The 26,022-nt window shown below is 47.4% G+C and overlaps 1 protein-coding gene across 2 annotated transcripts in view; it reads left to right on the top strand.

The window, feature by feature from the left end:
* The first annotated feature begins 10,123 nt into the window (after positions 1–10,123).
* LOC144754225 (E3 ubiquitin-protein ligase TRIM39-like) overlaps positions 10,124–26,022 on the top strand; it is a 574,742-nt gene continuing 558,843 nt past the window's right edge. The window contains exons 1-3 of one of the 2 annotated variants that reach the window (XM_078641814.1): positions 10,124–10,566; positions 14,715–14,810; positions 25,629–25,859. In XM_078641814.1, the coding sequence (XP_078497940.1) occupies positions 10,144–10,566; positions 14,715–14,810; positions 25,629–25,859 (750 nt within the window). In that variant the 5' untranslated portion in view covers positions 10,124–10,143. The remainder of the gene's footprint in view (positions 10,567–14,714; positions 14,811–25,628; positions 25,860–26,022) is intronic. The other variant, XM_078641815.1, reaches the window with a different exon arrangement.

The raw sequence follows: 26,022 nt of genomic DNA on the forward strand, positions 1-26,022 counted from the left end.
ACCAGAACAGAGAGGCTCTTCTAGAAACATTTGTCAAGCCACAAGAAACGCCCACACTGACATGTGTCACCACCTACAATACCGCCTCAAACCAGGTCTCAAATATAATCCGCAAGAACTGGAAGATCATCAATTCGGGCACCAGAAACTGGGATCCCCCACGGTTTGCCTACAAAAGAGCACAAAATCTCAAAGACCAACTGGTATCTACCAGACCCAGAAAGAATCAACAAACAAGCCACACAATCCTCAACGCATAGGGACTACCCGAAAAAACAGGCCATCAACCATGTTACAATTGCAGCGTCTGCCACCTCACCACCCCTTCCAAGACATTGTCCCTGGAAAACGGAAAAACCTGGACACAACGACAATTTACCAACTGCAATTCATCCAACTTAATATACCTGATCACATGTCGCTGTGGCTTGAGGTACATCGGCATGACCACCAGGAAAGTCAGAACTAGGATGACTGAACATAGAAGCACAATGCGCTGTGGAAAAAACATCAGCAAACTGACTCAACATTTCCTCACCCAAAATCACACCCCAAATGACTCCTCATGGACAGTCATTGAACAATTCGCACTATCCAACTGCAATGAGAAAACCTTGCTCTCCAAAGAGCAGCGCTGGATCTACCGCCTTTCAACCCACATAGAGGGGCTTAATGATTCCATCCCGTGGAATGCATTATCCAAATAACCACCCCCTGTCTGCATATATGCAGCAAAATAGACTGTATTCTTGTTCACTCTCAGACTCGTGGTCTGTCCCATCTCTGTAGTTGCCTTTTTAACTTTAACCTTTTTGACTTTATTGACTTCCCTTGTTAGTTGCTTTTTATCGTTTTATTCACCCACCACTGGCCATCATTATTTGGTCCCATGGCCATTTCCAGCAAGAACATCCCAAATGCGCAAGCGCAGTGTGCGCATGCACAATATGGCACCGCACTGACCCCCGCGCATGCGCGAAGCGACTCGCACTGTTTCCTTACACACGCGCATTAAGGGCCAGCGCGACCGCACCCTCCTCTCCCAGCTCCAGGTGCAACCAATAGAACAAGCTACTTAAGCCCGTGCCTGAGCCATGCAATCTCACTCGGGAAACTGGAGCAGGACGATAGGTCGCAGGAGCACGCTGATCGGAATTACCGTGAGTAAACTTGTGGAATCTTCACGACGCTCTGGGTAAGCAGCATCTTCTCTCCACAGGTTCAATCCTAATTCTTGCCTTTTACAATGTATAGGGTCTTCCTCCCCTCCCTGCCAAGTGACCCATGAGGCTTTAACAGCAAGTAGCAAGTGTGAGGAATTATGTACCATACTTACCTGTACCTCACGCTATGCCCGTTTCGCTGTGTAGCCCACCACCGCCACTGCGTTTTAAACCTTTACCGCCATATTTCACCAAAACCATGAAAAACGCTCATGGCCACGTTATTTGCCGCTCTAGGTCGCTCACGCACACTAGAAGTCGGCAATAAGTTGTGTTATCTGAAATACCATACTCACTGGTTCTCCCTTGTATGTCTGTAATGTCTTTGTGTTCAATGTACAGTAAAGCAGAGGGAATCCCCCTCTGACACGTACAGCACCTTAGCGAGTGCGACACTTTTTACCACACACCAAGTCACTTAATATAGTTTATTTTTTCACCCACACATACTCATTGGTCCTGAGGAAAGCCAGTTTTAACCAAAAGGCCTGGCTGAAACATGTAGACCACAAAGGACGTAGGAGCTCTTAATACACTCCATATCGTCCACAAGCCTTTTTATCTTGCTAACAGGGGCCCAGATATTAAAATTTACCTTTCACCCTCGGGAACTGGGACCACCTGTATAGCTTTTAACTTTTCACGTTCATACTCACCACTCACTGCACACTCAGTAAGCATACCAGCTCCTCAGTAATCTGGAGTCGCAGCACACCCGGGACACATTCGGTGTCACTGCGGTGGGCCCGATGATGAAGCATGACACCAACTAGGTTGGTGTGTGAGGGCTTCATGACCAAACCTAAGGGTTTGCCCACAGATGTACCTCCTGAGTCTCACTAACACAACCTAGCTAGTCCTATATTGATATTCCTTCAATTAACCATCGGACATTTTAGTACAACAGTAAGGTTGGTCCCGAACAGGCAGTGACAAAGGTGCTCATTTCTTTTTGTTTGAATATCTTTTATTAGTTGTTTTGTTAAGTTACGTTCAATTCGTACACATATATGAGATAGTGACATAATTGCGGCACAGCATCATCAGTACATATCTTGCCAATCGTAGAGACACAATATTGGTTACAAGTAAAAGATGACATAATAAGAGTAAAGCAATGTTTACATCATGACTAGGCCATCAGTTCCTATTGTGCGCTGAGCAGATGTGAAATCGCAAATTAAATTAACAACAGCAGTTTGCTGAAAACGCCAAACAATTTCCAACCGCATACCAAGGGAATGAGTAGGTAGGGGTATCCGCTATATAATTCCTGTGGTATCGTGTAATAGTAGTTGTGGCATACATGTAGCAGGTATTCAAATCTTTTGCTTGATACGGGAAATTATGAACAATAACCTGGGATTGTGAGGTTGAAAAAAACTAGGTAGAGGTGATCAAGGAATGTGTGGTTCTATCAGGGCGGTCAGGAACGGGCGTGTGTGGTGCCATGGCCGTAGAGAAGGTCGATGCATGTGAAACGCAATGGGCCCAACAATGAGATGAGATGCGGGGGGGGAGGCAGGAGGACTGATCACGAGGTCTAGTCTGGAGCGTGCGGGGGTGCGAGACCGGTATGTACCAGGGGTGGGAAGGGGGAAGGGAGGGAAAGGGTTGTGGGAGAGGGGGGGGGGAGGAGGGGGAGGGAGGGGGAAGTAGAGGTAAGGGGTGGGAGAAAAGGTAGGGGTAGCAGGGTGAGGTGACTGCCGCACACCCGGATCTAGATAATGCCTTTTTGCAGGCACACTCGGGGATAAGTGGCCAAGGTGTTGTCCCAGTCTTGCGCTATGGGGAACTTGCACAATCCAGTCGTCTCTTCCCTATGTAGTGCCACACTTTCCACCCTCGCACAGTTATCAAATGAGGTGCGCCAATGTGCAGGTTGCGGGGGTGCACTATTCTTCCAGCGCTTGGTGATGAGGCGCTTCGCAGTTATCAGTCCCAGGTCCCAGAATCTAGCCTGTACCTTGGTCTGCTTCGTTCTCCTAAACAGGCCCAGCAAGCATGCCTCCCAGGTGTGTGGCAAGCCACCCCCTGCCGCCGCCGCCAGAGAAGCCAAATCAGCGTCCAGTAATTATTCAGGAGAGGGCACTGCCAGAGCATGTGGAGTAGATGCGCGTCTACAAGTCTGCATCTGGGGCTCGCTGATGAGTTTAGGTCGAAGTACCGATTGATTTTGTCCGGAGACAAGTACGCGCGATGCACTATGTAATACTGTATGGTTTTGAATCGTGAGTTGTGTGGAATATTAGTCGCCCCAGCCAGTACCACCGCCCACTCCTTATCGGTCCAGGCACGGCCTCTGTCTACAGCCCATTTGTCTCGCAGGCGTTGCGGCGAAAATTGTGTGTGTGTGTGTGTAGTGCTTGGGCAAGCCAGTGTATTATGTGAGAGCCGTTTCCCATCACATGTAAGTATTGAATCAGTAAGTGGGGAGGTAGTTCCACTGCGAGGTCGCCCCAAGCCCGTGTCAGTAGACAAAGCAGTGCCGCGTGTGTTAGAAATTGTCCAGGTGATAGTCCTGTGTTAGCTGTCAGGGACTCAAACGAAAGCAAAGTGCCGTCCGCAAAGAGGTCCCCCAATGTTTCCAAGTCGACATTTGTCCAATTGTCCAGTGCTGTCTCCGTGAGCATGCCGCCCTCCCAAGGTGTTCCCAACAACGGTAGATTGGGGGCATAAGGTGCGACCGAGCACGTATGTTTTAGGCTCCTCACAAAACACCTCCTCGCCACCGCAAGATGTAACTGGTCTGGACAACGTTTCTTAGTCAGGCAGTGAAATAGCGTATGTATCTGAGCCACCGTCATGACGGTATCGACCGAAGTCGTGTCGCATTGGTTCCTACCGCTCAGCCAGTAGGCAACCCACTGCAACTGTGCTGCCAGATAGTAAAGCTCCTGGTTGGGGACAGATAATCACCCTGACTCTGTTGCCGCATATAGTGTTTTTAGCGCTACTCTGGGGCGCCCTGTATTCCAGATCAGCCGCCTAGTCAGTGTTTCTAGTTCACGGAAAGTTTTAGTCGGGACATACACTGGCAAGTTGGCATAAAAGTACAGGAGTTTCGGCAGCATAATCATCTTGGTAAGGGTAATCCGACCCGGAACAGTTAATGGAAGGGTGTCCCAAAAGGCCACCTGCGCCGTGAGTGACGAAATGGCTCGCGTGAGGTTACCCTCTAGTAAGTCAGCTGGGTCTCGATAGATACGTATCCCCAAATAACGGAAGACGGTCGGGTACCAGGTGAGTTTTTCACCCATCGCTATAATGTCATGTTCCGGCGTGTCCGCGGCAAAAGAGTACACTCCTGATTTTGCCCAATTTAACCCTAAGGCCTGACATATCTCCAAAATCGCGGAATATGGAGGTAAGCGCACGTGGAAAGCAAGTCAGGTCTCTGACATAGATCAGTAGATCATCCGCGTATAGCGACACCGAGTGTATCCCATCGGCCAAAGGAATGCCCCAATCCGCACCAGAGGCGCGAAGTAGTGTCGCCAAAGGCTCCATCATTAGGGCAAAAATTAATGGGGAGAGAGGGCACCCCTTCCTAGTGCCTCTATGTATTTGGACCATGTCTGATAGAAGCTTGCCTGTGCGCACCCGTACCACGGGACCTTGGTAGAGGATTTTCACCATCTGTAGGTAAGCCTCTCCCAAGTCAAATTTCTGGAGCACGTGCATCAGATACGTCCACTCCACGGAGTCGAACGCTTTCTCCAGATCGAGAACCAAACACCCCGAGCGAGGCCACTGAGACGTGGCAAAGCTTTGTATTCGAAAGAGGCATCTGATGTTATAGGACATACTCCAGGATGGCAAGAAACCGTTTTGGTCAGGGTGTACCAGGCTAGGCACCAAGGGAGCCAACCTCTGAGCGAGAGTAGACGCCAGGATCTTGTAATCCGTGTTAAGGAGTGCAAGTGGTCTGTATGACCCCAGATTGAGTCCATCCCTGCCTGGCTTCAAGAGGGATATTACGTGCGCCTCATTCAGAGTTGGGGGGAGAGCAGAGTTGTCTATCGCTGTCTTATACATCCGTAATAGTTCAGGTATGAGAATAGTGGAGTAGGCCTTATAAAACTCCGCAGGCAACCCGTCTGGCCATTGGAAAGGGAGAAAATTACCGTCCTGAGCTCTTCCGCCACAAGTGGCGCACCTAATTCCTCCCTCTGGGTATTAGTGGCGATTGGTAGGGGAAGCTGTGATAGGTATTCCGAGATTTCTTCTTCAGTGACCTGCAACCGGGAGCGGTAAAGGCCCACATAGTGATTAGTGAAGACCCCGTGTATGGCTCTCTGCGTATAGACTGTGGAGTCGTGAGTGGTATTAATTGCTAAGACTGGCGCCGTTTGAGTGTCCCGTCGTATTAACCAAGACAAAAGTTTGCCTGGTTTGTCCCCAGTATGATGTGTGCGCGCCGAATGGGCAGCGTAATTCAGGTTTTTTAACCTGTCCAAAAGGCGAACGTGTTGCTCTCGGGCCGCCATTAATCTCGTGTTGTCCCCCTCAAGTGCTTCTCCTGTGACAAAGGCGCTCATAACGTTAAAGACTCCAACAGATTCTAAAGTGGCAGATGTGTGTATTGAAGGGACTTAATAAGATAATTGTTGTTACCCCAATACACTATAGATTATATGACCCATTTTGGAACAGTGTACTTATTACTTGGTACATTGAATGTGCTGTCAGTCATTCTCAAGGGCACATAGTCATTCTAACTTTTAAACTTTTAAATTTTTAAATAAATAAACTGCAGGTGGAGCCATTGAATCTACAAGTACCTCATTAGCTTTAGTAGCTGAATAAGACTTATTTGCAAATGCTTGCTGTTTTCATGTCAGGGACTGACCAGACAGGCCAGAAAACAGGCTCATCAACAGCCAAAACAAGCATTAAAAATGCAATAGGTATCACCTTTAATTAAGTTAAAGCCATTTGCTTTGCAGATGGTATTGTATAGCAAAGCAAATGGCTTTAACTTAATAAAAGGGAGACCTATTGCATTTTTAACCCTTTAAACGCGGGGCTAATTCCCCCGCGGTGTGGGGGGAGGAGGGCCCCACGGTGCTCGTGACGAGCTCAGCTCGTCATGAGGCAAAGTGGCGCTGAGCTGAGCTCGTCACGACTCCGCCCACTCAATGGAACGCCCCGCATAGGAGGGGAATTATCCCTGCGTGGGCATTCCTCGCCCGGTATGACGAGCTCAGCTTGTCATGAGCACAGCGCCACTGTGCCTCAAGACGAGCTGAGCTCTTCATGAGTGTCCAATGTGTTAAAGCTTGTTCTTTTTTGGATCCATTTCACAGGGAAGCAACGAAATGAAAGAAGGAAAGAGGTTGTGAACCTTTCTTCAATTCATGGTTTTCAGTAAGTGAGAAGCAAAACAGAAAGAGAGGGAATAATAGGAAGAGATGGCGGGGGCTGCTGCCAGCACAGAAAAGAAGAGGACATTGTCTGTGTCTTCTCTGGGCAGTAAGTAAGAAAGAGACAGAGTTGTTTTCCTTCTCTGCCCGTCCCCGAACGGTCACCAAAGCAGAGTCTTATCTGAATGCCTTTGCTATTTCTTCCGGTCTGGGAGACAGTTTTGAAAAGAAAAAGTAGGGGAACGGAATCTTTTTAATAAAAGAAGTAGGAGCACGCCGTGCCCTTCCGATTCCGCCCACTGCGTTAAGGGAAACTTGCCCTGTAACAATCCTTACAATGTGCACTGTGCAAACACTCATTAAAACGTTTTATTTCTTCAAAAAACAGGACGGTTTCTTTCTCCTGCTCTTTTCCTTCCCCCTCCTTGTCGTGACCCGACAGTGTGGGTGACGGACAGTAGGGCGTTAGGACCCTGTGGGTCCTCAGGCAGAGTGACCAGGTCACCGGACACCAGATCCGGTGACGACAGAAGAAAGGGGACAGACAATGACCAGGACATGGACGGGGACGGATGTGCTGACCAGCAGCTGACTAGATGCTAACCAGCAGTTATGAGGATTGCAAATAAAGGAATGTGAGACTTACCTGCGTCCCGTGTTTGGTGTACCCCCCGGCACACACGAAGAACACGACAACTGGCGACGAGGGAAAGTGACGAACGACGCGTGGATCGTCGAGCAACGATCGATGACTGGAGACACACCAGGAGCCCACCCTGGAAGTGTAGGGGACACAGGAGAGACTGCCCATTGAGCAGCAACGCGGGAGCTCACCCCAACTGCCACCGATGAGGACCAGCGCGGATGCGGTAAGCGCTGAGAAACAAATGCACGAGTTGAAACGGCTGGCACGAGTCATCGCGAGAATTTCGAGAGTCTCGGCGGCCATATTAGAATCAGGCGAGCCGAGCCAATGGGCACTGAGAACAGCAGCGGCGGCCATCTTAGGAACAGGCAATGCGATCATGACCGCGAAATAGCGCGAGAACAGCGGCGGCCATCTTAGATCAGGAAACAAACATAGACAACAATGGAGCGGACATTTTAAGGCCAAATAACGTCAAAAACAAGGAAATGAAACAGAAAAGACACCCAGAAGCCAGAAATAGACAAATTAAAGGCAAAAAGTAAGGAGAATAAAGGGGCATGATAAGGAAAGAAGGGACAAAGACCACTCAAAGTATCGTGAGAACAACGGCGGACATTTTGAATGGGACATTCAAGAAAAGATCATAGGAAACAGCAGAGCAGCCATTTCTAAGCCAGGCAAAGGGCAAACAAGAAGAAGAAAAAAAGTGAAGAATAAAGGATAAACAAAGCGCAAAAAGGGCGCACAAGTGGAAAAAGAGCAATAAGACAAAGAAAGAAGACAGTGCAATAAGAAAAGAGAAGAACAATAAGTGAAAGAAAGAGAAAGGACATAAACAAAAAGACAAATAGACAAAGAGAAAGAAGGAATAAGAAAAATACAAAAGAAAAGAGCAGAAGAGAGTGGAAGAAGCCAGAGAAGGCTAAATAAAAGACAGAAAAGAGAAATAACAAAGAAAAGAAAGGAAAATAAAGGAAACAAAGCAGAACAACAAGGAAACAAAATGACCAAGATCGCACAAGTATAAAGAAAGAGCAAAGGAGAAGTTACAAGGCAATAAAGAAAGGAAGGAAAAAGAAAGAGAAGTAAAGTAACACTCAAAGAAACAGAAAGAGGAAATCAGAAGAAAACAAGGAAATAAAGAAGAAAAAGACTAGGAAAGCCCAGAAGAGGCAAAAAAAAAAAAAAGACGCAAATATAAGAAAACAAGGAAATAAAGAAGAAAAGGACTAGGAAAGCCCAGAAGAGGCCAAATAAGAATCTCGTAAAAAAAATATATATAAAGAAAAGAAGGAAGGACAAATAAGAAAGAAGCAAAAAGAAAAAGAAAGGAAAGCCAGAGATAAGGCTAAGTAAAGGACAGAAAAGAGAAATAACAAAGAAAAGAGGGACCAAGACCCACCAAGAAAAAGGAAAGAGGAAAAGGACAGAAAAAAGAAATAACAAAGAAAAGAAGGACAAAGACCCACAAAGAAACAGGAAAGAGAAAAGGAGAACATAAAAGAAAATAAAATAAAAGGAAAGACACAAAGGACTTTGGCACAGGAGAAACAGCAGCAAAAAGAAAGGACAAAGACATACAATGAGCAGAGCGGACAGGCGCCACCAAGGAAATAAAGGCAAGAGGCAACGCATGGCCAGAGGGCTTTGGCGCAGGAGAAACAGCAGCAAAAAGAAAGGACAAAGACATACAATGAGCAGAGCGGACAGGCGCCACCCAGGAAATAAAGGCAAGAGGCACCGCATGGCCAGGACCAAAGGTGTTGAGACAGAAACAATATAGATAATAAGACAACAAGTTCTCCAAAGAGTCACTGGCGGTGACGAAAGTGAAAGGATCGATGATAACGGCTGCCTACGACCGACAACGAATAACAAGAAACAGATAGCATTTCAAGGACAAAGAAGGCGGAGAAAGAAGAAATGGCAGCGACAACTGCAGCCACATGGAAGGTAGAAGATAGAGGACAAGGAAGCGATGGAGACACTAGATTCACGAAGGGCATGCAGTAAACAACAGAGACTCATTGAAGAAATGTAGAATGACAAGTACTCTCTCTCTCTCTCTCTCTCTATCTCTCTCTCTCTCTCTCTCTCTCGTTCGTTCACCTCCATCAATATGACTGTGAATGAGGACTATGGTAAATGTGTCACAAACATTTGTTTGCAACAAGGGGGGAGATGTCGTGACCCGACAGTGTGGGCGACGGACAGTAGGGCGTTAGGACCCTGTGGGTCCTCAGGCAGAGTGACCAGGTCACCGGACAGCAGATCCGGTGACGACAGAAGAAAGGGGACAGACAATGACCAGGACATGGACGGGGACGGATGTGCTGACCAGCAGCTGACTAGATGCTAACCAGCAGTTATGAGCGACGCAAATAAAGGAATGTGAGACTAACCTGCGTCCCGTGTTTGGTGTACCTCCCGGCGCACACGAAGAACACGACACTCCTCATTGTCACTGCTTACCCAGTTACCCGCATTATAGTGTCACTTATTATTTTTTCTTCTTCCTGGGGTCTGAATTTTCTTTTTTCATTCTTCACCCCTTGAGCTTATTTTAAGTCTACTCGTTGATTAGTTTTTATTCTACTCGTGTATTTTCTCTTTCCCTGTATTTTCGTTTACGTGTCGAGCAATAAACAACACACCCAGACGTAAAGATGTTCGAGAGGCTTTTCACATTTTCAGTATCAACCAAAGGGAGTCTGCAGGCTGTCAACTAATCAGAGCCTGTGCTGTCCTCAAGATCAACCAATGGAAACACGCAGGCTGTCAACCAATCCAAGACTGGGCTGTTCTCAGCAGCAACCAATGGAAACAAGAAGGCGTTCAACCAACCCGAGCTTGCTCTGAGCTCAAGAGGAAGAGAAACGAAACTAACTTCCTGCATTTCTGAATCATGGCGGCAGCAGCCGCAGTTCAGCTGGTGAACCTCAAAGAAGAGACCACTTGTTCCATTTGTTTGGAATACTTCACTGACCCGGTGATGATTATTGATTGTGGACACAATTTCTGCCGCTCCTGCATCACCCAGAGCTGGGAGGGAACAGATGGAAACTTCCCCTGTCCACAGTGCAGGGAAATGTCTTGTGCCAAAAATCTCAGACCAAACAGGCAACTGGGGAACGTGGTGGAAATGTTAAAACAGCTTCATCTGCCCCCTGTGAAGCCCCCGAAGGAGAATCTGTGCGAGAAACATGAAGAGAAGTTGAGGCTGTTCTGTGCAGAGGATCAGAGGATGATATGCTGGGTCTGCCGGGAGTCCAAGGAGCACAAAACTCACGCAGCAAGTCCTATAGAGGAGGCTGCAGAGGAGCACAAGGTTTGTGAGTGTGTTCTTCTGTAACCACAAGTGAAGAGCACAAGGTGTCTCTGAGGAAATTAAAGGTCATTAAGCCACCTGGTGAGCCTCATCAAGGGGTAGCCGGAGAGCACCAGCTGTGTGTGCAGATGCTGTGGGGTCACCTCGTGCGTCCCATAGAAGAGTCTGGAGCAGAGCACAAGGAATGCTTGTGCATTTCAAGGGGCCACAATGTCAAGGCCCCCCTTAGGAGTTTAGGTCCACATAGGAGGCTGCTGAAGGGCATTATGAATGTGTCGATGTTTACGGATCATAATGCACCCTGTGGGCCCCAAAGAGAAGGCTGTAAAATGTTTGTGTATTATACAGAGGAAGAAGCTGCAGAGGAGCACAAGGTGTATGTGTAGGAGTTCAGGGTTCTAAGGTGAATTCACTTGTTAAGTCTTTAAAAGGATATAGAGAATGGGTTCTGGCAATATAGGATTTAAATTGCACCCACGGGTCCCATAGAGAAGGGTGCCTAAGAGCACATAGTGTGTGTGTGTGTGTGGGGGGGGGGGGGTCAGGATTCCGAAGATTAGACACCGAGTCTCACAGAGACAAGCAGCACATGTATGTCAACTTTCATGGAGATCAGGTTGTGCACTATGAGCCTCATAGAAGAGGCAGCACAGTAGCTTAATTTGTCTAGTTATCCAAGGGTCACGACGAAGTCTGTGGATCTCCGAGAGAAGGCTGCCCTAAAGCACAAGGTATGCTTGTGTGTTTAAGGATCGTAAGTGAATACCCTCTGTGAGAGCAATATACGAAGTTGCAAAAAAGCACAACACGTGGTTGTCAGAGCGCTGAGACCACAGGAGTATACTACGAGCCACAGAGGCTGCTGCAAGAGATCATAAGGGATGTGTGAGGGTGTTGTGTACACCATCACCACTCTTAAGGGGGGGCCTCACCTGTCACCACGCATGTTCACAAGAGCTGACGACAACTAAGAATCTGAAACACTACAAAACAAGGGGATCCAGACATACCGGGGTACCATCACCACACAGGAGCATCGCATGTCCCCAAGCACTGACTACAACTAAGAATCTGAAACCCACATAACAAGGGGCTCTCACATAACGAGGCAACCAGTGTTATTTAACGGTGGTAGGGGGCGAATTGTGGGGCTGGGTAAAAGAAGAAAAAAAAATACTCTCCTGTCTGCCGCCTCCTCTCCGCCTGCTTCCAGGGCAGAAAGCACCTGGCTCCCAGCCTCCTGATAGCCAATTACAATGTTGTAGTGCAGCGTGGGGATTGGTCTGAGCGCCGTGGATCAACACTCAGCCAAAGAATGGGAGGCTGGGCATGTTCTCCATGCAGGCTGTAATGCGGCCTCCTCGGAGAACATGCAAAGTGCGCATGACTGTTTGACCGGCCCGAGAAGGCAGGCCAAAGCGTCCTGTGCACTTAGAGTGGGCAAACCGCTCCTGCCCTGCTGTGTGAGCAGAGTAGCCCCGCCCCTACCTAGCTGAGCAGGGGAAAAATAAAATAACAATGAGTTATCATTTTATTTTTTCCTCTTTGACCTGCTCAGTGGGGTGACACTCCTCTGCCGAGCGGAGGAGCTGCCACTGGAGGCATCATCACCACACACGGGAGCCTCACCTGGCATGTTCATAAGCACGGACTACAACTCAGGATCTGAAACACTACAAAACAAGGAGATCCACACACTGAGGCACCGTCACCACCAAGCACTGAATCCAAAAGACCTGGGCCTGAAGGTACCTGAGCTTGATAGCACTGTAAGTCAATGCTGTTGGCAATACAACACTTTACAAATCTCTGTCAAAAACACATGGGCTGCACATACAACCAGAAGAATGATGGAGCCCAGATATGATGTAGGCAGATTCAGAAGGTAATGTGATTCTCTTTGCTCTCTGGGTGTCGGGTAACAACTACCCCACTACTACAATGAACCATCCCACACCGTTAGTGTCATGGGCAGTGCAGGGCATGTTAAAAGCAGTACCACTCTGGGTGGACCTCAATCCGCCAACCTTGTCTTACGCTCTGTGTGGACACAACTCACCACATAAAAGTGCTTCAAGCGCAAGTGGAAGGCCAGCTTCCTTGGGCTTTTCAAAGTGTTCCTGAATGAGAGGTCTGTGTCGAGGGTAGGGGTAAAGCCTGATAGGTGTAGGTTGGAGAGCCTACCCTGCAATGGGATTGGTTTGAGGTGTTGGCATACAGAAAGAATTTAGTCTTTGTGCGGGTTAGCTTTAGTCCATTAGTTGACATATGTGCTGGGCTGAACGGTTCTTGAAACTTCTCAAATTTTTTTCAGATGAGTGACTAATGAAATGTATGGTTATTTTTCCACTTTTCAGCTGTGCTTGATGTTGAGGTGTAGAATATTCGATGGTGAAGGGGGAGGCGAGGTGCTCAGTCCAGCCGAGGTCTGTAGGAGTCCAGCAGCAGAGATGAGGAGATGCTGATAGAATGAGTTCTCGTGTGTGGTCTTTGGACGAGGGACTGAACCAGGCCTCAGTGATGGAGAGTGAACCTAGGTTGTGATGGATGAAGACATCAGTGATGTCTGAAGTGTGCATTGATGAGCATCAACCTAGTCTGAGGTTATGATGCAAACACAGTATGAACTGACAAATTCACTGACAGTATGAACTGACAAATTCACTGACAGTATTCCCTTGTTCATGCTTACTGTCCCAAAATATTCTCTGTTTTTTGTTGGTATGGGCAGCCTACATGATTATTACATTTATTAAACCGGTGTTGTGTGATATAAGTTGCTGGTCGAGTGAGCTTTGGATTGTGCATTGAGTAACAATAGTGCTTTGCAGGCTCTTGGTTCCTGCGGAAAGGATGAGTAGTGTGCTTTACAAATAGCATGCACACGTATGTAGGTGAATTTATCAGCAAGTATAGGTTGTCCGTCCAACGACGGTGTCCAAGTCTATATAGGTGCCACCGGGGAATAAATCTCCTTTCTTAGTTTCCACCAACGCTCTTTTTCTGTTGAGGGTCTGCCTGTCCGCCCTGAGTGAGTAAAGCAGGTGGTGGGTCAGGGATTGTTGTGCGGCACACAGCTCAGGCAGGCTGAGCATTTTCTGTTGCTCCCCCAGGCCAGTCGCGTGCTCTTGAGTGAGTTCATTTCAGTAGAGCCCCATAGAGGTGACCTCCCAGTCGGGGCACTCAAGGGTATTGTATGTGCTGTGTCTCTCTCTATTGCTAAGTGGGCGATATATGGCAGGTGGTGTCTCCAGTGGCGTGTGCTGTGCCTGTGCACAGTAGTAGTACAGCTCAAAGTCTGGTGCTGCTAATCCCCCTCCTCATTGAGCAAAGTGAGTGTTTCCCAGTTTATTCTGGGCTGACGTCACGCCCAGGTTAGGGGGATAGATACTTCCACTTAGTGTTTTGTAATTGTCACTAGGGCAAAGTTAATTCTTTAAAGTAGGGCCACACTTAATGTTATTATGGGTTTAGTTGTCTTTATGGAGTAGAAGTAAGTGCCAGTGATGAAGCTAGTATACTTTGAGTTGGAATTCTGGCCTAGTCCTTACAGATTCAAAAAGGTCCAAATAGGTGACACCCTTGTCTGTGTCCTTGTGTGTGCTTGGGGCTGGTACTTACAGTCTGGATATGTGGGGCTGGTACTTAGTCTGAATATGTACAACTCAGGGGTTGAAAAGTCATAGAAATTTTACTAGACTACAGGTCTAGTAACTTGGAAAATCTACTCGACCTAACTGTAATGTACTTTACCTCTGTCTCTGAAAGCTGAGTAAATGTGACCAGATAATAAGATTTAAAGGAATCTTTATTGCTCATTCACTTTGTGAGCAATAAAGATGCCTTTAAATCTTATCTTGTCACATTTGCTCCGCTTTCAGATACAGATGTCAAAAATCAGTTTGTCTTCCTACTCGCCAGAAAGGCCGAGTAGGCCCTAAAAATAGCTTGTCCTGATTAAATCTTGCTCGCCAAAGCAAGCAGGCGAGTGGACTTTTCAAGCCCTGCAACTGATAGACACAATCTGTATATGTGTGGCTGGCACTTACTGTCTGGGCAGCTATGTTTGGTAATGTAATGATTTAGTTTTGTAAGTAAGACTTCACTCTACGGATCTACACTTATTTCTTGTACTTTCGTCTCTGAAGGTGAAACTTCAAGAGTGGCTGCGTCTTATGAAGAAAGAGGAGGAATATATTCTGGAGTCTAAAGCCAAGGAAGAGGAACAATATAAAACCATGAGGGTGAGTGGCTTTAGTCAGTGCTGTGTGTCTGTATTCGTATTTGCCTATGTGTCTGTGTGTACCTTTTAAAGTTTAAGACAGACAGAAGCTGATCAGACACCCTATAGATTGGGTATTGGTACACACTGGGTAACCAGAATCACTGCTTTTGGACATTGGGCTGAAATCAGCCAAGGGTGTGTCTTAACATAAAAATAAAAGTTTCTCTGCTCACCCAAATGTAATACTTACATACTTAAACAGTGTGCATTAGTGTATGTATGAACATGTGTGGCATTATATGGCAGCGAGTATATACCAGTCTGTGTGTACAAGTTCACATGTATGTGTTAAAGAATGTGTTTATGTATGGATTCTTCTGGAGTTATCTGTGTGAGTGCATGCATGTGTATCTTTATAGTTGTGTATTTCTTTGGGCTTGGTTGAGTGTTGGTGTGTGTCTTTGTATGTATGTATTTTGAGCCACAGAATCTGCCAACACGTGCACTTTTGTGTGCACGTGTGATTGGGGGATGCGTATGCTTTAGTCAGAATTTATTGGCTGCAAGTTTGTACTTCCATATGTGAATGTCTGTGAATTTGTATAGCACAAGGTCTGGTGGTATCTATACGTGTGCAAATACATGAGTACATCTGTATGTGTGTGTGTGCTGGCCTCAGTGAGTTTGTGTATGGAGGCGTCTGGAGTTGCACATCTTTGAGATTATAAATGTGCATCTGTGTATGAATATATGTATGCATGGGTGCTCCTGGAGAGTGGGCATTTGTAAGATTGTTTATTCACTTGTGGAGATGTCATCTGCAAGTTTGTACAAGCATCTATACATATGTGTGTGTGTGTGTGTGCACATTAATGTGTGCGTCAGTATAACTGTGTACCTCAGTGGAGTTGTGTATGTATGGATCTGCAGCTATCTATCCATCTGTCAGACTGAGCAAGCTTGGTGTAAGACCCTTCCTACAGGTGTAAGCAATGTAATCATGTCAAGTATTGCATATATATATATCATTGAACCGCATAAGATTCAATAGAGTTTATCTAGATCAGCTGTTCTTAACCTGTGCTCCGGGATTCTTCAACAACCCCATGAGACTTTTCTCTGCTCTCTACTACTTTTCATCTCTTCTGATGAAGGGCTAAACCCAGAAACACATGTCTAGAGATAACAGCACTACCTGCACCAACTTTGGTGAAAACCTACTGCAACTTTGAAAGTAAGCAGATTGCATTTACCAGGATGCAATTTGGGTAAATGTTCCATGAGGAGAGGTGGTGTGCTCCCTCCCCCTTGTGTTTGAAAGGCTCTCTCGAGCCAATGAGCTGACGAACTCTCCTGGGATGCTCAATGTGTGCTCCCTCCCCCTTGGGTCCCTGGATTCCAGTAATGGTCAACTTGGGGTACACAGAAGTCAAAAGGTTAAGAGTCACTGATCTAGATACTAAATTGAGCACAGGAGCTTCAACATTGTGTTGAGTTTCTTTCTTGGGTGTGGAGCTGGTGATTCCTGACCTAGTCATATGAATGGTATATTCAATGCCACCACTTCTGACAAACACGTGGGTACTGAGAAACTGACATGTAATGGACATATTTTAGCTTGTGGAGTGCACACATTCCACATAACCTCTGTTTCAAAGCAAAGGACTTTTTATAGTGAATTTTAACCTACAAATAGTTCATTAGTTTAAAATCGAATGCCCTTTAATCGTGACAAGTTTCGGGACATGGACATTCCTTTCTTCAGGACATATGCATTTCTAAGTCTGGAAACAACAAGGGCACAACTCCGCTTTAGCCACTGATCTCAGACATTCTTTGTTCAGCTCCATCCTCGTTGCAAGGTTTTTCTGCAACAGTCTCGTATATGGGCCACAGTTCCCTTTGTCATATTTTATGCCTGCATTAAACTGCTGTTACAAAGATGGGGCATAGCTGAACGTAGCACCCCAAGACAACTTGGACCCATGGCCCTGACTCAGACCGTAAGAAAGGGCTGTTCTGTAGCGCCTCATCAATAGTGCACGTTGATCTCCAGTCAGACGCCTTGGTTGTGATATTTAAGAGTTTACCAGGTTTGTCAATGGTGATAAAGTTACAGAAGATGTCCATGACCTAAACAGCTCATGGTATTTGCTAAGCTCTCCCACTATTTTCGTGAAGTGTTTTTCCTAATGTACACTCTTCGATCTGTAGTGGTCGTTACCTCACTTGTCGCTCTGACGCCTGATTGCATTCTCACCCGAGTGCCCATTTATTAATGTAAAACACCAGATCACAGCTCTGCACTCCTTTTACACAGTCAGACCGCATTGGTGGGGGAGGGGGCGGTGAACAGGACAGAGAGAGGCGAGTGATCCCCAATCGTGGCGGTTGAGGCCATTTGCTGCTTGTGTCCAGGGGTCTGCGCTTATGGCTTTGGAGGGTCGGCCAAAGGCGTCCCTTTCTGCAATTGACTCGCCGGATCGTGAGATCGAGCAGTCAAAAGCTTCTCATAAAGATAGTGTGTGGGGCAAGTACTCAGAACTCAACAGTCAACCAACAGGCACGATAATTTTATGTTTGACCCATTGCTTAATTTTAGTTAGAAAGAAAGACCTTTGAGTTCACAGAAACACGAAATATCAAACAGTTCAATAAAGGTACAATTACATAGTGGCATTGTACAATCTCCAATAAGGCAATACACCCCCTCTGGTGCCCTTTTCCCTCTCTGAGTTTTAATGTCTACGGTCCACGGGATGCCTTATGGGCCTTATTCGAGCACTGGTGCAGTTTGCTCTAGATCACCGAACCGGATCATGTCTAGATCAGTTCAATCGCTTTTGCCTCAAAGAGATTACGTGGACAAACTGCTCAGATTGTAGATTTGTCTCTGTCTCTTTGGTGGAGTTATGGTTTTGATATCATTTGCACGCGTGCTCAATGGACCTGTACCTTTTAGCAGATGCTTCAGTTTGCGGAGCTGTAGCGACAGCTCCACTCAGGCCAAGGAGTGCTGGCGATAATCGGTTCAGGAGGCGGTTCTTCTTGGGGCAGTTCTGATTTCAGGCAGTGGCAGACACATATCAGGGTGCCAGACAACAGTGTTGGTTCTCTCTACAATGGGTTGGCACAGTGTATAATGGGAACTACTCAGGGAGGCTGGAAGACCCTGCACAGAACAGATGTCTCCTGGCTGTTCTCCGAATAGCAGTCCGCTTTCTCTGAGTGTTTCTAAGGCTGACCTATCCTGGGCTTCTGTCCTGGGCAGGGTGTATCGCTGTTGTGCCTGGCACTCAAGTTCCCTCTCTTACCAGGCTGGCTTCTAGGTGCTAGGCACATTAGCTCTCCTATCAAGAAGTGTAGACTTCAGGTGATGTCTCCTCACGTCTGGGAGCCTGTCTGTTATGCAGACTCCATCGATGGGGACACAGCAGTCCTTCGTATACTATATGTAGCATTCCTAGGTCAAGAAGAACTTGGAATTGGAAGAAAGTCAGAGGTTTGAGTCCTACTTCTATTTATATTCTTTTTGCAAAGAGGGGATGCAGATCCGCTCTCGGCCTTAAAACGTGTTTTGTTTGATTCTCTTGACATTTTCTGGTTGTCTCTCAGACACAGCCTTTGCACAAGGTGATGACACTCGCAGGAGGATGCAATGATGCTGCCTTCAGCAGTAGTGTCCAAAACAGGGGCACAAGGAGGTGTAAGACCTCTGCACCTGGCTGTCATCGGCCTTCCTGAAGCAGTAACGAGGGACAGACAAAAGGGAAGACTGGGCCCCAAATCTTCCTCTCCTCCTAACAACAGAAACTGCCCTCCCACCCATCAATCCTACCGTCTTCTAAAGGGAAGTATTTGGAAGGGACTAATCAGCAGCCCTCTGATAAGGACATAACTGAATTTCTAAGGTTAGCCCTGTCTCCATACTCACTCACTTTAGTGTCTGGGTCTCCACCCTCCAGTTGCAGGAATTCAGTCGATACACTTCCATTGGGAAGCTGTATCCACTCTCAATCTTGTGCCGTCCTAAAATGGGCCATCTAACATGGATCCCACTGTCCTAGAACTAAATCCCTCACCATACGGAGTCCTTTTAACATATCTTTGGTATATATATGCACTGGACATTCACACAAAAGGTTAGCGCAAGAGATTGGGGCTCACACTAAAACAGAATTTTACAGTAGACTACACTCTCATCTCGAACAGGTAACAGTTCTGGTCTTCACTAATGATATACAATACTTGTTGCACTGCCACTACCACTTTAGGTGTCTAACTCAGGCATGAAAAGTTGTGTCATCTCAGTTATGAGGGCACGCTTCATCTGCCTCTCCAGCTTACACAACAGGTTTTGAGCTTTGCATTACCAGGGGTAGTACTAGGCATCTGTGCCCACGTTATATTAGCATGATTACCTGGCCACACAAAAGGTCAGATCAGTTTCGGTGCAACCCCACACTCAGTGCACGATCATACACCTGCTTCCCATTACATAAGTTACCCAATCACGCTCTGCGTGCCAGAGGGTAGATGTTTCACATTGTCAACAAGTCCCCGAAACTAGGAACCCTGTCCTGATGAAGACCGCTACAGAGGGTAGAAACACACTGTATTGACTACACAGAGGAGAACTATGAATTCAATTTTTAATATGAAAGGGGTTTCCTTTACATCTTTCCAATCAGTGAAACATATTTTTCATAACCCCTGCGGTCCCTTTTGAAAAGCAACATTGATCGGTCCCACCGTATTGTCTGGAATCATTTGAGGAGGTGGGTTGTGATCCCGGTGTAGAATGCATTTCCATACTTCAGTTGGCTGGTGACACTGGCTTGGGTGACTGTCTTCCTGGTGCTGGCAAGGATCCATCTGAAAATCTTACTAAGCATGCAGAGGGCGTGGAAGCAGGAGGACGCTCCTGCGTTGACCTTTTGTTTTGTGGAGAATCGGTTGTCCAGGATGATTCCGAGGTTGTGGGCATGGTTGGTGGGGGTGGTAACATGATCAAGTGCAGGTGGCCAATATGTGTTGTCCCAAGGGGAGGAGATGTTTCTAAAGACCAGAACATCTGTCTTGTCTGTGACTTTCAGGCGGTTGGATTTCATCCAGTTGGCGACTTTGTTCATGGCGTTCTGGAAGTTGTGTCTGGTGGTTACTTTGTCTTGCGTGAGGGAGAGGACGAGTTTGGTGTTGTCAGCTTATGGATTGATGTTTATTCTGTGCGAGCGATGTCAGCCAAAGGGGTCATGTAGGCATTGAAGAGGTTGGGTCTCTGGGACGATCCCTGGTGGACTCCGCAGATGATGAACTTTGGTTCGAAGGTGAACGGTGGGAGGTGGATTCTTTGTGTGCGTCCTGTGAGGAAGAATGAGATCCACTTGAGGGTGTTTCCTCTGATACCAATGTGGTGGAGTCTGGTGATGAGGGTTTGGGTGGATACAGTCTCACGTGCTGTTGAGAGGTCGAGGAGGATCAGGGCCGCCGACTTGCCACAGTCAAGGCAGCTCCGATGTCATTGGTTGCGGCTATCAAGGCAGTGTCGATGCTGTGGTTGGAGCGTAAGTTGATGGCTTTTTCCAGGACCTTGGACGGGAAAGGGAGCAGTAGTTCTTGAGCTCGTTGGGGTTGGCGGAAGGCGTCTTTAGGAGAGTTTCACCTCTGTGTGTTTTCAGGCGTCTGGAAAGGTGGCAGTGGTGATGGAGGAGTTGAGGATGGTGGTGAGTGTGTCGCCGATTTCCTTCTCTACTAGGTTGAAGATGTGGTGGGGGCAGGCGTCGGTCGATGCTCTGGAGTGAGTGGAGGCCATGATCGCTGTGTTGGTGGTCATGGTGAAAGGGGTCCAGGTGATGAGGTGGTTGAGGTTGGAGGGCTGTTCGTAGTAGTTGCTGTAGATGTCTGTTATCTTGTTGTAGAAGTGGTCAGCCAGGGAGTCACAGAGGACTTGGATCTGGGAGATTGTGGTCTTTGTGGCAGCAGGGCAGGTGAATTCTTTGATGATGCTGAAGTTATTTTGTGTTGTTGATGCATACCTCTAAGCGGGTGGGCAGGGCATCCTATTTGGCTTCCTTTAGGTGGTGGTGGTACTTGCTTAGGGCCACTTTGAAGGTGGTGTGGTTTGAGGGGGTTTTGTCTGAGCGCCTTGATCTCTCGAGTTGTTTGCATCTTTGTTTGATGCTCTGGAGATCAGGGGTGAACCATCTGGTGTTTGGTGAAGCTTCTCGAATTGGCCTATTTCATGGGGATGACTGTGTCGGCGCATCGGGAGATCCAGTTGGAAAAATGTCAAACGTCTGTCTAGAGGATGTTGGAGGTGTGAGGTCAGTGGGCAGCGAGGGCAGCTGTCCAGTTCGGTTTGGTAACATTCTTCCAAATACGGTGAGTAGGAGTGGGAGCAATGTGTTGTGGTGAGACTGCTATCGTAAACTGGGCGATGCTGTAGTCTGACCAGGTGAGTTCGGTGGTGTGACTAAATTTGATTTTGTCGCTTGCTGTAAAGATGAGGTTGAGTATGTATCCTGCGCAGTGTGTTGGGCTGGTGACTAGTTTCGTGAGTCTGATGTTGTTGACGCTCTCTAGGAGGTTAGCGGAGTTGGGATCGTAGGTGTCATCTGGGTAAAAGTTCAGGTCACTGAGGAAGTTGTCATTTCTGGAGTAGATAGCTAGGGGTGTTGGTGATCTTTGGTGAGGATTTTGCAGAAGCTTGGGCAGCGACCCGGTGGTCTATATGCAAGGGTTCCTCTGATGTTTGTGTGTGCGTCAGCCTTGATCTGGAAGTTGAGGTGTTCCATGATCGATGAGATGTCGTCTTCAGTGGTGGTGCAGTGGATGGTCTCCTTGTGAGTGATGGTGACGTCTCTTCCTAGTTTATTGGCACAGTTTATGTGTAACATCTTGTTCCTGTGGTGCGTTGCAGTTGCGATGTCGGGGGCTGAGGAAGATTTGAGCCAGGTCTCGATTAACAGTTCATCGGGACTGAGGCAGAGATGGGGGTCCCAGATTTCGGTGGCATGTTTGCTGTGGGATCTGGCGTTGAGCAGCATGCAGTGTAGCAGTTCTGTAGGAGTGGAGGTTGGCTGAGTGGGTGTCGGTGCCACAGGAGAATCAGCAGCGAAGGGTCCCTCTGCACATCTGGGTGAGGAAGTGCAGCAGTTGTTGGCTTGGTGCTTCGGACCAGGGCGAGGAGATCTGCGACGGTGTAGTGACATATGGCCAAGGAACCATGGTTCCTGGAGCTGGGCGCAATCGGATGCAGTTGGGCGCAGGAGGCCTTGCCTTTCGCCCACGAATCGGCCTGCATAATTAGTAGTCCAGAAAGGAGACAGGTCTGTTGGGGAGGCTGGGCAAAATGGCGGGAGGGACTGGGTGAGCGCAGAAGATGCACAGAATGCCTAAGATTTATAATAGTAATTATTACCAGTACAATGAAGTAACACATAAGCTATCCATTCGAACTAAAACTGAAAACTACCCAAAATAGCAAGAGCACAGCAGGATTGAACCCGGGCTCTGGGACTTGCAGCATCAGCGACAGGAACGCTAGGCAGAGGCTGCAGGAAGTGGCGCGCAGACCAGAAGGTCAGGGGCCAACTCGCAGAGGCCATGAAGCGGCCTGCATAAGTAGTAGTTCTGGGAAGGGGCGGGTCTGAGGGGAGGCGGATGCTGGGCAGAACGGCGGTAAAACGGCGGGAACGATTGGGTGAGCTCACAAGATGCACAGAATGCCAAGACGTTATAATAGTAATTAGTAGCAGTACCATGATTTTCAAATGGAAAAAAAATCTGTGCATTTCACTCCTGCAAAGTATTAACATTGTGGTCAAATGGGGAAATGGGCTAGTGTGAAATGGTCACTTGCAGGTTGAGTTCCATGGAAACCACTGGGGGTTATGGTGAGGCGGGTCATAGGACCAAGCTTGGGCAGTCAGTTGGATAATACCGGACTCATAGGGCCCAGGTGCAGAGTAGTCCTGGCTGTCGGTGCTGAAGAAGAGAACCTCGGGTGCTGACTTTTTATTTATTTAAATGTCCCCCATGGATGATGACTTTGCCACTCAGATTGTGCTGGTGAGAAAGGGGATGAAAACTCGCGACAATGGGGGCGTAGAGTTGAAGATGCTGCAGTGTTCCCTCGAGGCATGGCATCCGGTAAAGGTAGTGGGAGCCTGGCTGGCCACTAACGAGCCTTGGTAACAGCAAGGTCAGCTGTTGGTCGTTTCAAGGTCCTGGAGTCTGAGGGAAAATGGTATCAACCTGAACCTTGCTGGAGGTCAGCACTGTTTCAAACCATGCTCTAGACCAATTTCCTTTTGGCGATTCCTCCACAGGCCCGATGGCCTGTGATTCTTTGGATCCGGAAGTGTGGTTCCTGCCTGCAAGCTGCAGAGGTCTAGTACAGTTGGTCCAAGGAAGTTCTGGAGTTGCCTTTGGCTTGCAGAGGGGTTCCTTTTACTTTTGGTATTTGTCTCTGCTGCGGGGAGAGTCACAGGCGTGCAGTTGCAGGGTGGTTGCCACTGGTGCAGTCTTTGGTGCTTTTTCTTTCTGCAGGTCCTGAAGTCGCAGACTTTGGTCTCTTCTTTATCCTTTGTTGCAAGTCGATCAGACCTGAGGTACTAGTGCCAGGGGAGCCCAATAAATCCATACATTTAGGGGTATGGGAGCTAGTAGCCAATGGTCTCTAGCCGGAGTGGCTTTTCTGCCCCTGAGGTGACCATTTCTGAGGGAGTGTGGCACCTTTTCAACGCAGATGCCTCTATTCTGCCACTTTTAAAAATGGCAGAATCGTACTTTGTCTGTACAGACCAGGTAGCCCACTCTAGGGATGTGGCTAACCTACTGCGAGTGTATGCCTCTTGACTACCCAATTTTCCCGCCTGTCTGGGTTTTAAGTGTGCCTTGGGCAGGGGGTTGGCCTTTTCTCCTCTGGGAGAAAGCCTACTTGCATGTTTGAGGTGGTGAGAGCTTTGAAGCTCATAGTCTTGGTATGCCACTTCACTCACTAGCCATCTTCTCAGGTAGGGGGTGACACCTCCAGCCCAGGCAGGTCTTTGTTTATGACTCTTGCGAGCATTCACACCTCTTGGCAGGGGTTCAGATTTCTGTCTTCAGCAGCTGCAGCCAGGGCACAGGAGAGAACGGGGCTACCAGGAGGGCAACCTCTAAGGTAGCCACCTGGGTGCATGTTAGATTAAATCCTACTTTAGGAAAAAGTTGGGTTTGATGAGACTAGTTGTTTGCTACCAAACTTGACGCTTTTCAGTGGGACCATAATGGAGCTGGTAACCTGGTATTGCCCATGTTATCCTATGCCCCGACCACCTATAGTAGCCTCTAATGGAAAGAGGCTACTCCAGGGACATATAAGCTTGAACTTACATATCCATACCTTTAATATAATGAACTCTTCCTCCTGGGCTTAGGAGCCATACATTAAGGGCGACTGGCATATATTAAAAATAGTGCTGTGACCTTGCTACTCATGGTGAGGGCAAAGTCGAGGTGGAGCAGTTGGCACTGCTCATGCAGTCTGCAATGGCAAGATTCCTGTCATCTGTTTACCTGGGCCACTCAGGATAGCACACTCAGTGCTGCAAGCCCTGGTGACCCCTTTAATTCCCATGTCCTGGGGACTTATAAGGGGAATTAAAGTTCTTGCCAATTGGGGTTACCAATTCACATGCGTCATATTTTAGGTAGAGATCTCTAGCACTGGGGCCTGATTAGCAGGTTCCAGTGCTCGTTCAGAGTCAAAACCATCAGCATTGGAGGAAAAAGTGTAGAGGTGACCGTACAAAGGGCATTTTCTTAGAAATAGTCTACCAGCATGCTAGACAGCGCAGGAGCACAATCCTCTACCTGTATACTAGTGATAGAGCACAGGAGCACACTCCTATACCCGTATACTAGTGACACATCACAGAAGCACAAACCTCCACTTGTCTATTTGTAACACACCACAGGAGTACAACCCTCCACCTGTATAATAGTGGCACATACAGGAGCATAACCCTCTACCAGGAGTGAAGACATACCTGACTCCACAGTATTCTTGAGTCCAGCTCTTCAAGGTGACTCAACAGCTGAAACCCTCCTATTCCAAGGTGAGGTGAAACGTACCTCACCTGATAACTCCCATCCTCCTGTCCTAGGATAGGACGGGATGTCTGACCAACCTTTTCACCCATCTTCTATATGAATTTGTGAACCACCTGCGGAAATTGGTGCAGTAACTGTGATGTATATGGTAATTCTCTATTGTACAGCAGAATACTTGTATGTCGGTATAATTTTACATGTGAAATTACCCACATATCATTCTAATTAAGGGACATAGTAGGTTAATCTCACAGTGTCTTCTGCACATCCAATGCCCTGGCGATAGGGTTTATTCCCTACCCCTTAAATATCCTATCTTCCATTCCAAGCACTGAATGTTCCTGGCTCCACCTCATTTAAATGTTAACGTGTCACTCACACTCACTCACACTTGACTTCAGTCAGTCTCTCCACTCAGTATGTCTCTGGGTCTTTGACTGTCTCGGCCTGCAGTGGGTTCTCTCCCTTGTGCCTTCTCCATGGATCGAACTTCCCTGCAGCTTTACAAATTCTGACTTCTCTGTGGTTCTTGAGGGGTCTGTGGGGCAGGAGTTTGAGAAGGACGTAAAATGGTAGAATGGAAGATACTTAGACTGCCTTTCAGAAATGAGTAAAAGCATGTTAGTGTTCTGAAATGTGAAAGAACCTCAGCCCTCCCCCTCAAGACTCCCACCCAAAGGATGTCAGTGCTAGTTGGAAGCTTCATAATATCTAACCAGCATGTATTTGCTTCTAACAGGACAAGTTAAGAATCGAGAAGCAGAACATCGAATCTGAGTTTGAAAAACTGCAGCAGCTGCTGAAAGAGAATGAGCAAACACTTCACAGAAGACTGGAGGAGATGGAGAAGAAAATCACCATGGTGGAAAATGCAAATATCACCAGACTGTCCAATCAAATCACCTCTCTCAATGCCCTGATAACAGAGATAGAAAAGAAGTGTGAGGAGCCAGTGTGGGAACTCCTGAAGGTGAGATATAGTTTGATGAATTCAAGGATGAGTAGATATATTCATACTTTGCATGCAGGGTTATATGCTTAGGTGTAACAAACGATCTCCTGACAGGGTCAATGCACAGTGACGCCATGCACTATGACAGCCGGCCAGAACAAACAGAGGGGGGGGGGGGGTT

Source organism: Lissotriton helveticus, chromosome 5_1, assembly GCF_964261635.1.
Source record: "Lissotriton helveticus chromosome 5_1, aLisHel1.1, whole genome shotgun sequence".
Lineage (NCBI taxonomy): Eukaryota > Metazoa > Chordata > Amphibia > Caudata > Salamandridae > Lissotriton > Lissotriton helveticus.